The 16,777-nt window shown below is 41.6% G+C and overlaps 1 protein-coding gene across 4 annotated transcripts in view; it reads left to right on the plus strand.

Moving 5' to 3' along the window:
• The window catches only part of KIF16B (kinesin family member 16B), a 366,353-nt gene that overhangs the window by 198,858 nt on the left and 150,718 nt on the right, over window positions 1–16,777 (plus strand). For all 4 annotated transcript variants that reach the window (XM_066234513.1, XM_066234514.1, XM_066234515.1 and 1 more), the window contains exons 17-18: window positions 14,302–14,384; window positions 15,761–15,849. In XM_066234513.1, coding sequence (XP_066090610.1) covers window positions 14,302–14,384; window positions 15,761–15,849 — 172 coding nt within the window. The remainder of the gene's footprint in view (window positions 1–14,301; window positions 14,385–15,760; window positions 15,850–16,777) is intronic.

Raw genomic sequence — 16,777 nt, forward strand, 5'->3', positions numbered from 1 at the left:
TTCCTCATATCACTGCCCAAAACCAGTGATAGAGAAAAATTATGTAACTTCTGTAAAATTTAGAAAGAAAAAGTACTGTGATCTGGATATCATATACAATAAAGTAAATGACACAAGACTTCAGGGCCTTGAACATATTATTTATTTAATGTGTTCTTAAGTACTAGAATATATTAGTGGAAATCAGACTTTATCAGGTCCCCAAAATGGTGCTGCTATCATAACTTATTTTTATATAAATATTTTTAAGACATTTTAAGTCATAAGGAAAATTGTCACACACAAGCAAGTTTGTTTTTTGTTTTGTTTTCAGTCAGGATGTGAACTAAGAACTTCACCCTTGGCTCTGGCTGGTTGGCTCAGTGGTAGGGTGTCAGCCAACGTGTGGATGTCCCAGGTTTGATTTTCGGTCACAGCACACAGGAGAAGCACCCATCTGCTTCTACACCCCTTCACCCTCTTGCTTCTCTCTCCCTCTGTCTCTGTCTCTGTCTCTGTCTCTCTCTCTCTCTCTCTCTCTGTCTTCCCTTCCTGCAGCCATGGCTCAATTGGAACAAGTTGGCTCTGGGCACTGAGGATGGCTCCATGGCCTCCACCTTAGGCACTAAGAAGAGCTTGGTTGCTGAGCAACAGAGCAACACCCCAGATGGGCAGAGCATCACCCCCTATTGGGCTCGCTGGGTGGATCCTGTTCAGGGCTCATGCAGGAATCTGTCCTTCCTCCCTTCCTCTCACTGAAAAAAAATTAAAAAAAAAAGAACTTCGCCCGCCCTACCTTACTTACCCCAACCTCATATTCAGCACCATTCTAGAGACTTGCCTGTTCCCATGTGGAGCTTTTTTTTTTCTTTGACTACTGTATCTAAAATGAAAATGTGTCTTTCACTTCACATAGTTTAGCAGTATGTCATTATCTTGTCTGTGTGCATGGAGTGTGGGGTTCTAAAGAAATTAAAATCAGAATGTGGAGCCATGCTTAATTTTGAAGGGCTCCCTTTTTTTGGCCTCTAAACCCACATTACATCAGACCATGCACTCTTGAGAATACTGTTGTCTTTTGTTTATATTCATTGTAACCCAATGAAATATTCAGACATCATCTCCTCAGGAATATTCACATTTCATTTATTTGTGTGGTAGCAGAATTAGGAGTTGATTTATTTGTGTAGTAGCAGAATTAGGAAATATCACATAAAATTTGACAAAAGTAATTAATAGTGATACTGATGATTATTATCGCTATACTTAAAAATCACTAGAAATGTTTACATGTTTAATCTTTTTGGTTTACCTGAAATATTAAAATAGAAAATCTCATGTGAAACCAGCCTTCAGTGCTTTTATTCACAGAGATCTAAATGAAGCTTTTTTTTGTTGTTGTTAACGAGTGTCTTTGTCTTCCCTTTCACAATGTCATTTCCCTTTTAAGACCATCTGGAGTGTGTCTATCTTCAGGTATTTAACAGGCCCTGAAGTAATCTCAAAGAAGCCATCATATATTTCAGGAAGGTTGAAACATACTCTGAAAGTTACAAATTAAGAGCATCACAAAAAGTCCATCTGCTGTGATTAATTACATTAACCTCAGATCAAGAATTATTTCATAGTTAAAGAGATTTAAGGTCTGAAAGGAACCTTATCCAGTTTGATGACTAAGTGAGGAAGCTAGATTCGGAGACATTAAGAAGTGAGATGTCCTTGGCCGCCCCGACTTCAGGGCAAGACGCATGCTCTGGGTGTCATCCAGAAACCTTACACCATCACTTACTCTCATTCGTTCATTTATTTTCTTTCGGGCCTCATATTTCTTTTTAATATAATTTCATGAGGCTTTCCTTTTTAACAAAAAACAAAACAAAACAATAAACTATCCCATGGGATCCATAAACCCCATCCAGATCCTACCAACTCCGCCTTTCTCTTTATACACAGGCTTCTGAGCGAGTTGTCTGTCTGGACTCGGGTCCTTAGCTCTGGCTCCTTAACCCCTTCAGTCTGGCTTCTGAGCGCTATCAGAATGTTCTCACTGAGGGCACCCTTGACCCCCATGCCAGCATGCCCGATGGCCTTTTTCAGTCTTTTTATCTTGACTGATCTCTCTGAAGCATTCTGCATCCTTGACCACTTCTTCCCTTGGCTTCTAAGGTTTTCTTTCTTTTCTTTCTGCCCAATGGCCCTTTCTCAGTTTCCTTTGCGGGTTCATCCTTCTCTGGTTAGACATTAAAAGCTAGCATTCCTCAAGGTGCCCAGTCTTTACCACCTCACTGTTCTCTCCTCAGGAGACTTCCCCACACCTGTGGTTTCATTTTTTAAAAATCACTTCCAAATATATTGAGAGTGATATGAACACACTTGCACATGCACACACATACACACACATATACCTATATACAAAGCTATTAGGTAGATAAGTGTATGTATGTGTGTGCTATATGTACACATATATAAGTAGGTAGTAAGGAGGTAGGTAGGTTGCTAGATAGGTAGCTAGCTATTCTAGGTTTTTATTCTGGAGCTTCTGACCCATATTTCTTTTTTTTTTTATCTTTATTGTCTTTATTTAGAAATGCACACACAAAAGGTTTTTAAGCAAAATGGGGCACTCACTTACTATACCCGAGAGATCAAGTAAATTTCACCTTTTATCTTTCCTTTCCTTTTTTTTTTTTTTCTTTTTTTTTTTTTTTTTTTTTTTTTTTTTTTATAATTTTATTTTTTTAATGGGGTGACATCAATAAATCAGGATACATATATTCAAAGATAACAAGTCCAGGTTATCTTGTCGTTCAATTATGTTGCATACCCACCACCCAAAGTCAGATTATCCTCTGTCACCTTCTATCTTGTTTTCTTTGTGCCCCTCCCACCCCCTATCCCTCTCCCATTCCCCCCTCCCCCCCGTAACCACCACACTCTTATCAATGTCTCTTAGTTTCACTATTATGTTCCACCTACGTATGGAATAATACAGTTCCTGTTTTTTTCTGATTTACTTATTTCGCTTCGTATCATGTTATCCAGATCCCACCATTTTGCTGTAAATGTTCCGAAGTCATCATTTCTTATGGCTGAGTAGTATTCCATAGTGTATATGTGCCACATCTTCTTTATCCAGTCATCTATTGATGGGCTTTTTGGTTGTTTCCATGTCCTGGCCACTGTGAACAATGCTGCAATAAACATGGGGCTGCATGTGTCTTTACGTATCAATGTTTCTGAGTTTTGGGGATATATACCCAGTAGAGGGATTGCTGGGTCATAAGGTAGTTCTATTTTCAGTTTTTTGAGGAACCACCATACTTTCTTCCATAATGGTTGTACTACTTTACATTCCCACCAACAGTGTATGAGGGTTCCTTTTTCTCCACAGCCTCTCCAACATTTGCTATTACCTGACTTGCTAATAACAGCTAATCGAACAGGTGTGAGGTGGTATCTCATTGCCGTTTTGATTTGCATTTCTCTAATAGCTAAAGAAGATGAGCATCTTTTCATATATCTGTTGGCCATTTGTATTTCTTCCTGGGAGAAGTGTCTATTCATATCCTCTTCCCATTTTTTTATTGGATTGTTTGTTTGTTTGTTGTTGAGTTTTATGAGTTCTTTGTATATTTTGGATATTAGGCCCTTATCTGAGCTGTTGTTTGAAAATATCATTTCCCATTTAGTTGGCTTTCTGTTTATTTTGTTATCAGTTTCCCTTGCTGAGCAAAAACTTCTTAGTCTGATGTAGTCCCATTCATTAATTTTTGCCTTCACTTCTCTTGCCATTGGAGTCAAATTCATAAAATGCTCTTTAAAACCCAGGTCCATGAGTTGAGTACCTATGTCTTCTTCTATGTACTTAATTGTTTCAGGTCTTATGTTTAGATCTTTGATCCATTTTGAGTTAATTTTTGTACAGGGGGAGAGACTGTAGTCCAGTTTCATTCTTTTGCATGTGGCTTTCCAGTTTTCCCAGCACCATTTATTGAAGAGGCTTTCTTTTCTCCATTGTGTGTTGTTGGCCCCTTTATCAAAAATTATTTGACTATATATATGTGGTTTTATTTCTGGACTTTCTATTCTGTTCCATTGGTCTGAGTGTCTATTTTTCTGCCAATACCATGCTGTTTTGATTGTCGTGGCCCTATAATAGAGTTTGAAGTCAGGTATTGTTATGCCCCCAGCTTCATTCTTTTTCTTTAGGATTGCTTTGGCTATTCGGGGTTTTTTATAGTTCCATATAAATCTGATGATTTTTTGCTCTATTTCTTTAAAAAATGTCATTGGAATTTTGATGGGAATTGCATTAAATTTGTATATTGCTTTGGGTAATATAGCCATCTTGATTATATTTATTCTTCCTAGCCAAGAACAAGGTATATTCTTCCATCTCATTATATCTTTTTCGATTTCCCTTAACAATGGTTTATAGTTTTCATTATATAAGTCCTTTACATTCTTTGTTATGTTTATTCCTAAGTATTTTATTTTTTTTGTTGCAATCGTGAAGGGGATTATTCTTTTGAGTTCCTTCTCAGTTGTTTCATTGTTGGCATATAGAAAGGCTATTGACTTCTGTATGTTAATTTTGTATCCTGCGACCTTACTGTATTGGCTTATTGTTTCTAGTAGTCTTTTTGTGGATTCTTTGGGGTTTTCGATGTATAGGATCATATCATCTGCAAAAAGTGATACCTTTACTTCTTCTTTTCCGATATGGATGCCTTTTATTTCTTTGTCTTGTCTGATTGCTCTGGCTAGAACCTCTAGTACCACATTAAATAAGAGTGGAGAGAGTGGACAACCCTGTCTTGTTCCTGATTTAAGGGGGAAAGCCTTCAGTTTAGTGCCATTTAATATGATGTTAGCTGATGGTTTATCATATATGGCCTTTATCATGTTGAGATATTTTTCTTCTATACCCATTTTGTTGAGAGTCTTAAACATAAAATTGTGTTGTATTTTATCGAAAGCCTTTTCTGCGTCTATTGATAAGATCATGTGGTTTTTGTTCTTTGTTTTGTTGATATGGTGTATTACATTAACCGTTTTACGTATGTTGAACCATCCTTGAGATTCTGGGATGAATCCCACTTGATCATGATGTATTATTTTTTTAATATGTTGTTGTATTCGATTTGCTAGTATTTTGTTTAGTATTTTAGCATCTGTATTCATTAGAGATATTGGTCTGTAGTTTTCTTTTTTTGTGCCATCCTTGCCAGGTTTTGGTATGAGGGTTATGTTGGCCTCATAAAATGTGTTTGGAAGTATTGCTTCTTCTTCAATTTTTTGGAAGACTTTGAGTAGAATAGGAACCAAGTCTTCTTTGAATGTTTGATAAAATTCGCTGGTATAGCCGTCAGGGCCTGGACTTTTATTTTGGGGGAGGTTTTTAATGGTTTTTTCTATTTCTTCTCTACTGATAGGTCTGTTTAGGCTTTCTGCTTCTTCTTGACTCAGTCTAGGAAGGTTGTATTGTTCTAGGAATTTATCCATTTCTTCTAGGTTGTTGAATTTAGTGGCATAAAGTTTTTCATAGTATTCTACAATAATTCTTTGTATATCTACGGTGTCCGTGGTGATTTCTCCTCTTTCATTTTGGATTTTGTTTATATGAGTTCTTTCTCTTTTTTCCTTGGTAAGTCTTGCCAAGGGTTTGTCAATTTTGTTGATCTTTTCAAAGAACCAGCTCCTTGTTCTATTAATTTTTTCTATAGTTTTTCTGTTCTCTAATTCATTTATTTCTGCTCTGATTTTTATTATCTCCTTTCTTCGGCTGGTTTTGGGTTGTCTTTGTTCTTCTTTTTCTAGTTCCTTAAGGTGGGAAGTTAAGTGGTTCACTTGGGCTCTCTCTTGTTTGTTCATATATGCCTGAAGTGATATGAACTTCCCTCTTATCACTGCTTTTGCTGCATCCCATAGATTCTGATATGTCGTATTGTCATTTTCATTAGTCTGTATATATCTTTTGATCTCTGCACTTATTTCTTCTTTGATCCATTCATTTTTTAAAAGTATGTTGTTTAGTTTCCACATTTTTGTGGGATTTTTTTCCTCTTTTTTGCAGTTGAATTCTCGTTTCAAGGCTTTATGATCAGAAAATATGCTTGGTACAACTTCAATTTTTCTGAATTTGCTGATATTGTTTTTGTGGCCCAACATATGGTCAATTCTTGAGAATGATCCATGTACACTGGAGAAAAATGTATACTCAGTCACTTTGGGATGAAATGTCCTGTAGATGTCTATCATATCCAGGTGCTCTAGTGTTTTGTTTAAGGCCACTATGTCTTTGTTGATTCTCTGTTTGGATGACCGATCTAGAACCGTCAGCGGTGTATTGAGGTCTCCAAGTATGATTGTATTTTTGTCAGTTTTTGTTTTAAGATCAATAAGTAGCTGTCTTATATATTTTGGTGCTCCTTGGTTTGGTGCATATATATTAAGAATTGTTATGTCTTCTTGATTCAGTGTCCCCTTAGCCATTATGAAATGGCCATTTTTGTCTCTGAGTACTTTTCCTGTCTTGTAGTCAGCATTATCCGATATGAGTATTGCTACACCTGCTTTTTTTTGGATGTTATTTGCTTGGAGTATTGTTTTCCAGCCTTTCACTTTGAATTTGTTTTTATCCTTGTTACTTAGATGAGTTTCCTGTAGGCAGCATATAGTTGGATTTTCTTTTTTAATCCATTCTGCTACTCTGTGCCTTTTTATTGGTGAGTTTAATCCATTTACATTTAGTGTAATTATTGATACTTGTGAGTTCCCTATTGCCATTTTATATCTTGCTTTCTGTTAGTTTTGTGTCTTGTTTGATCCTTCTCTTTCGTTTTTCTATCTTTTGTTTTTATTTGGTTGTATTCCATACATCTTTCCTCTATTGCTATCTTTTTTATCTCATGTGCTTCTGTGGTGGTTTTTTCAATGGTGGTTACCTTTGAGTAATGAAAAGGGTCCCTACCCTGTTCATTGTAGCGAACTATTTTGTGAGTACTTTTGCACTCCATCGTCCTTTGCTACTGTTAATCTCCGTCTTCTCCCCCTCTTTCTTTTTGTTGTTGTCACAGTTTAAATTTGGTTTTATTGTGTTCTTCTTGGAGCTTTTACTTGTGGCTCTGTTTTTTTTTTGTTCTTTGTATCTGATTGGAGAACCCCCTTTAGTAATTCCTGGAGTGGGGGTTTTCTGATGATAAATTCCCTCATCTTTTCTGTATCTGTGAATGTTTTTATTTCTCCTTCGTATTTGAAGGATAGCTTTGATGGGTATAGTATTCGTGGCTGAAAGTTCCTCTCTTTCAGGACTTTAAATATTGGGGTCCACTCTCTTCTAGCTTGTAGAGTTTCTGCTGAGAAATCTGATGATAATCTAATGGGCCTTCCTTTATATGTTGTATTCTTCTTTTCCCTGGCTGCCTTGAGAATTTTTTCTTTGCTGTTGGTTTGTGTCAATTTCATTATGATATGCCTTGGAGTAGGTTTGTTCGGGTTAAGAAAACTTGGAGTTCTGTTTGCTTCTTGAACTTGAGGCTTTAGTTCTTTCCACAGGCTTGGGAAGTTCTCATCAATTATTTGTTTAAGTATGTTCTCCATTCCATTTTCACTCTCTTCTCCCTCTGATATACCTATTATTCTTATGTTATTCTTTTTGATGGAGTCAGATAATTCTTGTAGGGCTATCTCATTTTTTTTAATTTTTGAGTCTCTTTCTTCTTCTCTCTGTTGTGCCTCAAGTTGCTTGTCTTCTATTTCACTAATCCTCTCTTCTATCTGACCTGTTCTATTAGCTAAGCTTGTTACTTCGTTTTTCAGCTCGTTAATTGAGTTTTTCATCTCTGTTTGATTTGTTTTTATAGTTTCAATTTCCTTGGACATATATTCTTTGTGTTCATGGAGTTGTTTTCTGAGCTCCCTATATTGCCTTTCTGTGTTTTCTTGTATATCTCGGAGGATTTTTAGGATTTCTATCTTGAATTCTCTGTCATTTAGCTCCAAGGTTTCCAATATATTAAATTTTTTCTCCATAGATTTTTCCTCATCTAGCTGTGTTACCTCTCTTTCTTTTGTATCCATGATATTCGATTTTCTCTTCCTTAATGGCATCTGAGGGTGGTTTTGTTGATAGTATTAATGAGATTTAATAAAGAATAAAAAGTTAAAAAAAAATAAAAAAATAACAAATCGAAAAGAGTTGTTTTTTTTTTAAAAAATTAATAATGAAATAAAGAAAAATAAAATAAAATAAAAATTTTTAAAAAAAGGAAATTATTCCCCCCCTCTTTTTTTCCTCTCCTCTCCCCTCTTTCTTGAGAAAATCTTGTGGTGGACTGTGAGTTATAACAAACAATGCCTGTGATGGAGGGCCTGAATTGGGAAAAAGTAATAAAGGGGCAAAAAAGAGAGAAAAAAAAAAAAAAAAAGGAAAAGAAAAAAAAAAAAAGAAAAAAGAAAAAAAAAAGAGCGTATGGACCCACAAAAAGCAAATAAGGAAAAAATTTGGGTCAAGAATAAAATGATTTGCTTTTAGGTGTTGGTTTTCTAAGAGTTATGATGAGAGGAATAAGAGGAAAATGGAAAAATGGGGGGACAAATTAAAAACTTACTATTGTATTTAGTGGAACAAGAACTAGATAATATGGAGAGCCAGGGATGGGAGCACTGCTAGTGAGTTAAAAAGGTGAAGTAAAAACCCCCCAAAATGCCACAAACATAGGTTTGAGTCCCAGATAAGATAATTTGTTTGTTATTGAGGTTTGAATGAGAGGAGATGTAAAGGAGAAAGGAAGAAACTAATATAGAGGGAGAAAAGAAAGAGAGAGAGAGAAAAAAAGAGGGAACCACTAAAAGAAGAAAAAAGAAAGGAGAGAGAGAGAAAGAGTTAAGGGTTTTGGAGTGCAACCCTCATAGAGAGAAAGGAAGAGAAGAGAAATGATAATGGGAGATGTAACACTTATGGGTAGTGTAGTTCAAGGAGAGGAGAGAGTAAGACCGGTAGAGAGTTAATCGGCCAAATTGGAGGAGGAAAAAAAAGTCTCAAGAATGAAGATAAGAGAAACAAACGAACAAATATAATAAAATGGGATAGTTTATAAAGTCTGCAGATTATTCTTGATTTTGAGAGGTTATCTTCTTGCTTTTTCTTTTCTCTCCCTCTTCCTGGTCGGTGACTCTGTACCCCGGGTTCTGCCCCTTTGGCACGCTCAGGTAGAGGTTTGCAGTTGATAAGTCTCTATGGCAATGTCATGTATTGTGCTTTATTCTCGTTGGGAGTTGAGGCTCATTAGCATTTATAGGCTCCGACAGTGAGAGAGTCCGTGTTCCTGGAGCCTTTCTCCTAGTCTTTCCTTCCTCAATTAGTAGGCTGATAGTCCAGGTATGGGGTTGCTGCTGCCTCTGCCTGGATAGTAAGAGGCTCAAATTGCTGGCAACTCCCCACTCTATTTCCACTCAGCACAGGGCTCTGGGTAAGGCTCAGTCAGTCAGAGCTGCTAGCATAATCAGGTGGGCTTTCCGCCCACTCAAAGACCACTGGCTCTGCCACTCTGTCCGGTAACACAAGCAGGCGCCCACTTCCGGGGCGCTTGGAGGAAATTCTCACTCACTGTCTGCAACCAGGATATCCGGCCAGCAGTCTCACGCTCTGAGTGAAACCCCCAACCGCAGGGAAAAGTTGCAGCGTTGGAATTGAGTCTCGCTCCGTCCCCGTGTGCGGCTTTTGCAAGGCGCTGGGGCGGCCCGAGATTCCGCTGTGGCCCACACAAAGGCCCCTGACTCTGCCCCTCTGTGCGATAACACGGGCGCGCACTGCCGAGGCACTCGGAGGAATCGCTCACTCCTTATCTGCGCGCGCACACCAGGATATGAGGCCGGCCGCGGTTCCCTCTGAGTAAAACCCTCACCAGCACGGAAAATCTCCACCGTTGGAAGTAGTTCTCACTCCCTCCCGTGCGTGGCTTTCCCAGGGCGCTGGGGCTGCCCAGAGACTCTGCCCTCAGCCCACAGAAAGGCCTCTGACCCTGCCTCTCCGTGGGGCAACACGGGCACCCACTTCCGCGGCTTAGGAAGAAATCTCTCTTCCACTAACTGCGCACCGACCAGGAGACCGGGTAAAATGGCCGCTCCGCTTGTCTTTCTTTGTTTGGGTTTGGCGCGAGTGTTAGCTTGTATTGCCCGGGTTGCCACAGGATCAGATTTTCCTCGGCTTGGATCTCTGAGCCACAGCCTGGTTCGGCCGTTTTTGCTGCGGCGGCCTGGATCTATTCACCCCCTTTGCCCGCCTCAGTTTCTATATTCACAGTTACCAGAGAAAGCCGCCCTGTTTAGGTTAGTGAGGAAGGCGGAGCATTTCTTACTCCCTATTTCCTTCGGGGTTTGGTTATATATTTAGCCAATTTTTCACTCAATCATACCTTTGGGTGTATTGCGAAGAATCTGGAAGCTCCAAGTATAGGTTTTTCTGTTTCTGGTTGAAGATCTTGTTGAGTTTTGGGGGAGATTTATCGGTATCGCTTCCTACTCCGCCATTACTCTCCTGACCCATATTTCTACCTGTCAAAGGCATCTTACATTCATTATGTGCAAAACCAAAGTCATGATTTCTCCTCTAGTGCAATCTTAATTTTTTTCTAGTGTTCTCAGTCTGTGAACAATTTATAACCCAACTAATTATTACAGTCCACCCTGTGGGCCCATCCTCCTTCCCCCCTGGGCTGTATCTAGCTCGTCATGGAGTCCTGTTGTCCTTATTTCCTAAACATCTTCCTGACTCGGTTATTTCCTTTCTTCCCCTCCTCCCCAGTTCTGAGCCACCATTGTCTTTACTTGGACCATGGCAGTAGCCTCCCACCTTATTCATCCATGTCTGCCTGTCCCTCTCTGTTTCATTCTTCAAACAGTGGAAAGAAGGGTCTTTCTGGAGCTGACACTTAATCACGTAGTGCTGCTGCACAGCGCCTGTCCATGTCGTCCTGGTGCACCGTGTGACAAGGTGCTTCACTCTAAACTGAGGGGTTCTATCACCTGCTCCTTTTCTCAGGCCTCATCTTGGGTAATGCTCTCCTTTGTTTCCTCTCTGTAGACATACACCTGTCTTCCAGTGACTCCTCCTCCTCCTCATCATCATCATCATCGCCATCGTCGTCTTTACCTGCCAAAGAGCCTTTACGTATGCTGTTCCCTCTCTCTCCCACCCACCCCCACCAGTCTCCAGAGCTTGTCCTGAGCAGCCCCTCCCTGAGGCACCCTTTCCCACCTCTCCTGCAGTCCACCCCTTGTTACGTGCTCTGTAAATGCCAGGCGGGGCAGCTCTCCTCCAGGGCCAGCTCTGCATTTCTTTGTGGGTCTATTGGGTTGTTTGCTTCTCTCTCCTACATGTTGGTAAGCTCCACAAGGACAAGGCGTATGTCTGACTGGTTCAACTCCACATCCCCAGTGCTTATCGCAGGGACTGGCACATGGAGGTGTTCGTTAAGTATATGTTTGTTGAATGGATGAATGAGCAACAGCAGCAGGTAAAAATGAAGCCTATTTTTTAAGTCAGTAGTTGTTGAGTAAAGGAATGCGACAGAGGCAATAGGAGGAAACCAGCCTCGGCAGAGCTCCTTTTACGTGTCAGGTAGCTTACACGCGTTATTCAGATAGAAACAAGGAATGGTCATGGGTACTGTGTTTTAATAACTCCTTATAGGAATTTTTACTTGTATTTTATGCAAATATATGGGTGGTGAGATTATTTTCTATGATTAATATGATATGAACTATTCTCTGAAATACAATTCTATTTTTCCCATTAACATTTTAGCAATTTTCAATTTGCATGACTGGGCATTTGATTAAAAGAGGAAAAAAAAGAATTGGATTAGAGATAATTAACACCTCAAATGCAATTACCTTATTAATTTCTAATGTTACTTTAAGAGTATTAAATATACATACATTCAAAGCAAGGCTGCTTAACTTTTGACTTTCTGTGTAGCACAGAATTCTGAGTCATAGTTCTAAAAGGCACGGGAAACACCTTTCTTAATTATGATAATAGTTCCTTTCCATAATTGGAAAATGTATGAGTACAGTTTTATACGAGGGGGATAAGCAGTATGTAGAGTGGGTAATATCCACCGCTGCCCTTCTGAGTGTCCTAAAAGCGTGTTTCCTTTCCATATTGACTCCGTGTCTGCTAGATATTGACCACCACCAGAACCGGCCCTTCACTTGTTCTTCAGTCACCATCTCAGGCTGTTAGGTTTTGACCACATTGAATCTGAGCTTTCGGAATCTGAGGTAGTACATTGACTGGGCAGGGAGAGAGACTGGTGTGGAGCCACAGGACAGCTGACTGGGGTTGTGATGGAACCTGCAGGGTCCGGGTGAGAGGCTGATGACTGTCGACCGGAGGGACCGTGCTCTGTCTAAAGGCAGTGGCTGTCAGCCCCCTGGGGATTTTTGCGAAGTGACATCATGGATCAACAGATGCCATATCTTCCCATTTTTTGAAGGGAATCTGGAGAGAAACAGACTTTTATGTGAAAACTGTGGATTTTTAACTGTTAGCAACTAATAATTTTGTATTTTAAATGTTGCCCAGAACACACAAAATGCATGTATGAGCTGAATTTTTGTGCTGGCCACTGTTTCTGACCTTTGCTGCAAATTCTCCCTTGGGCTCTCGGGTCCCCACAGTCATTTCTGTGTCGTCTGTCCAGCACCGGACCTTGCTGCTATTTCAGATGTCGTGCATTTGGGGTGGTCTTACCCCCTCCGCTCTCCAGCTGTGGCAGGCCCGTTCTCCCGTCTAAGTCTTAGCCCTTCTCGTGGTCACCGCACATTGGAACACCTCTTTTGTCCTCTAGCTGTCCTCTGAGACCAGATTATCAGTTCCTTGGTGCAAAAGCCTTGCCCCACCTCCTGCAGCCTGCGTTCATCTCTGGATGCTCGACACCTCATCACATGAAGTCCTTCATGGTTGACTTCTAGTCTGTGTGGCTTACCTTCACAAAGAAGTTGCATTCTTGTTCAGGAAAAAGATTGAACAGGCGGTCCATTCTGAGGGATGGTAGACTCCCAGGTGTTGATGGGACCGAATGAGACAGTGAGTCTATTCTGGAAGATCACTTCCCTTCATGCCCCCAGTGATGAGTGGGCTCTGCCCTCCCTAGCACCTGTGCAGGCTGTGGACAGCTCTGACCTTCGAAAACGATTGCTTGCTTATTTGTTTATTCAAGTCGAAATGTGATGCCCAGCCCCAAAGCTTTTGTTACCCTTGGGCATTTACATTGAATTCTCTTACCCCTGTGCAGTCCTTTTCTGAATAAGCAGGACTTAGTCAATCAAAAGGGATTTTTCTTGTGTGTCTAATTTGACCATCTTGATTTTTTTAAACAGAGACAGAGAGAGAGAGAGAGTCAGAGAGAGAGACAGATAGAGACAGTCAGACAGGAAGGGGTAGATGAGAAGCATCAATTCTTTATTGCAGCTCCTGAGTTGTTCATTAATTGCTTTCTTATATGTGCTTTGATGGGGGGGGGGACTTCCAACAGAGCGAGTGATTCCTTGCTCAAGCCAGTGACCTTGGGCTTCAAGCCAGCGACCATGGGGTCATGTCTATGCTCCCATGCTGAAGCTAGTGACCCCACGCTCAACCTGGTGAGGCTGCGCTCAAGTTGGCAACCTTGGGGTTTTGACCTGAGTCCTCTGCATCCCAGTCCGACATTCTATCCACTGCACCACCACCACAGTGGATGGTTAGGCGACCATCTCGATTTTAACAGGGTTTTAACAAGAAGCAGTGTTTTTACATGGAAATAGACACTACATGTGCACAGTTTCTCCTCTGTCAAATCCTGAAGGAGAGAGTTTAGTAATAGTTACCTGTACTTTGTTAATTTTACCATGTTTTCTTTTGAAAGCACTTTCCTTTGAGAATTCTACTTTTATTGGCATTAATAAGTATTTCCTAAATTTTTGACCATATGTTTTGCTTGGTATTACATCTCTTCGCAGAACTGATTTTCTTTTTTCTGCTCAGCAATCAAAAGTATAATTATCTGTATATTAAGTTTTAAAGATAATATATGTTAAAGTTTGGATCTACTACTTCTGCCCTGGGTAAGGTGAGCATTGTGATACTTGGCTATGAAAATAAAAGCATCTGCACATTTAAAAGTGGCTTATGAAAACAGCCTTTTGACTAAATCGTTCCCTTATGATTATTTATATACTCTGGAAATTGCGTTTCAATTATAAAATTCCATGTTATGATGTTATCAACTGACCAGGTTGCTTACTGTAAAATCATCAGTTTTTACCTGCTCCTAGGTGCTGTGATCCTCTTGGGAAGAACCAATATGTTTCGCTTTAACCATCCAAAGGAGGCTGCCAAGCTCAGGGAGAAGAGGAAGGTGAGCTGCCCGAAATCTCCAGGTGCAGCTCCGATCTGCAGGGGGTGGGGGCTGCGGCGGGTGGTGGGTGGATCTCCACGCTGGCTCCGGAAGTTGGATTTCCTGGAGTACAGAACCACAGACATTCGGTAGCTCCCTGGATTGAGTCCAGGGAGTTGGTTCCCCAGCAGATTACTGGCCGATGAAGCAGGAGGGGAAGCAAGTCAGGTTCATAGCAGGAGAGTCACTCCCCCCTCCACCCCCACCGAGGAGTTGGATATCCTTGTGCATGAGGTGCAGAGTGACTTCCACTGATGTGCACCTGCGTTAGGAGCTAACCCAGTATCAGAATCACTTTCATCCAAAAGTTTGCTTATTTTTTATTTGGGTTTTTTTTTTTTTTCCTTGGGGTGTGAAGCAGAGAGTGAGTTGAGGGCACTTGAGAGAGACTTCATCTGGGTTGGATAGGTGTACCCGGAGGGCACTGTAAGTGCTGGATGGGGGAGGTGGGCGGAGGACCAGAGAGACGCAGAAAGAAACGAGAGGGAGACATCTGTTTAGGGAGACCATGCTGTCCTTGGCTGAGGAAGGTGATGGAGACCGCAGCTGACGTTCTGCGGGCGAGGCTCTGTGCACACCTCCCTGTGTATTCTACTGCTTCATCTGTATAGAAGGTGTTCCCACCCCATGTCACAGCTGATCGAGAGGGGACACCAAGATAGACTCGTTCCTGAACCAGCGAGTGGGGCGTCACCCTGACCTGCCGGCCTCCAGTGTGTGCCCCTCCCCTGGGTTGCGTACCCCACATCTCGGCTTGCTTTTGCAAGGCCTGCAGATGGGAAGTCAGGAAGCTGCAAACCCCAGCCTTCCCCCGGTGGCTGGTCCCGGCCATGCAACCTCTTATCTGTTCCAGCCCAGGGTCTCCCTGGAGAGTCCTTTTGATACATGGTTGCAGAAAATGTGCTTGCCGGTAGCTCTCCGTGGAAGCAAAACAGATCAGGCTCTTATGTTTTGTCTCCCTTCCCTTGCCCTCGTCCATCTGTGTCACTCAGTAGGTGTACATGTTGCTGCCAATAACGGCCAGTGCTCCTGCTGGGGTGGGGCCAGCCAAGGTGTCCCCACTCTTTCCCTCGCTGTCATGCAGCAGAGTCGGGGTGGCTGTCAGGGTGTGCAGTTCCTGGGCAGTTTCACCAGTTTGAGTATGCTGGGGCCCTGCCATCTTTAGCCAAGGGCTTAGGATTGAGGCCACCCCTGATGCACCGGCTTCAGAAAGATGAGCGGGTATGCATGCTAGTGAGGAGTGTGTGCACCTCATTGCTCTCAAAGTTGAAACGTTGAGTCCAGAACACTGGCCTCTGTCTGCCAAGGTAACCGCTCTGCCCTGTGTCTGCTCTTAGAGTGGCCTTCTGTCCTCCTTCAGCTTGTCCATGACCGACCTCTCGAAGTCCTGTGAAAACCTGTCCGCAGTCATGCTGTACAACCCGGGGTGAGTGAGCAGCTTCTCTTCCCTGTGTCATCACTGTTGTGTGTCTGTTGTGTCAACACCATAAAAGTCACTAGATAAAAATAACAGTCGCGCCTCCTTATCAAATCAGCTGCAGTCATTTTCCAGCCCCTGCTATGTATGTACATAATTTTGTACATAATCACAAAATAGATGAGATTACATAAGCTGATTTTTCTTTTCTGCTAAGGAGAGTAATAAGTGTTACTAAGGGCTGTTACAAGTGCATTGTTGTTTTCTTAACTGTCTGATACTTTAGAGCTGGCACGTTGAGTAGTCAGCACACACGCACTCTGTGGTGGAGGCACCTTCCTCCCATTTTATAAATTTATAGTTATAACGGAGATGGCTTTGATTCTTAGGTTACAGCGTAGCCCAGGAAATTGTGTCCATAACTTCGAAGCGCTGAGGGGCCTCTGAGGACACAACCATAGTGTTTTAAATGAACTTCATGGCTGGGTGTCCATGGTTGAGCCACTTACTCAGGGCTTCATGGTTTTATCCGTGAGATGGTGGTGATGGTGAAAATGTCTTAGAACAGGGAACTGAAAGAAAGGACTCTCAGGTCCTTCCCAGGTTGGTGAGGTTCCAGAATTCTATCTTCCTGTGAGGGAAATAGAATATAAAACAAGGTAAACATAAAAGCTAAACAAGTGAGCTACAACTGACATCTTCTAGAACTGTCATTTAGTGGTTACTGTATGCCAGGCACCTCACTTCCATCCCTCGTTCCCCATGACTCTGTCGCTGTTTCACAGAATTTATGTAGGTTTGCTCGCTCGCCTGCAGCTCTGTAGGGGGCGCTCTGGTCTGAGTCCTGTCTCTCTGATCCTGAGCCTGCTCTGGCCATGGTGCTATATCTGGCCATGGTGCTGATTCATACCTGGGCCTCCTCCGTTGCCAGGACCCG

Source organism: Saccopteryx bilineata, chromosome 6 (genome assembly GCF_036850765.1).
Source record: "Saccopteryx bilineata isolate mSacBil1 chromosome 6, mSacBil1_pri_phased_curated, whole genome shotgun sequence".
Taxonomy (NCBI): domain Eukaryota; kingdom Metazoa; phylum Chordata; class Mammalia; order Chiroptera; family Emballonuridae; genus Saccopteryx; species Saccopteryx bilineata.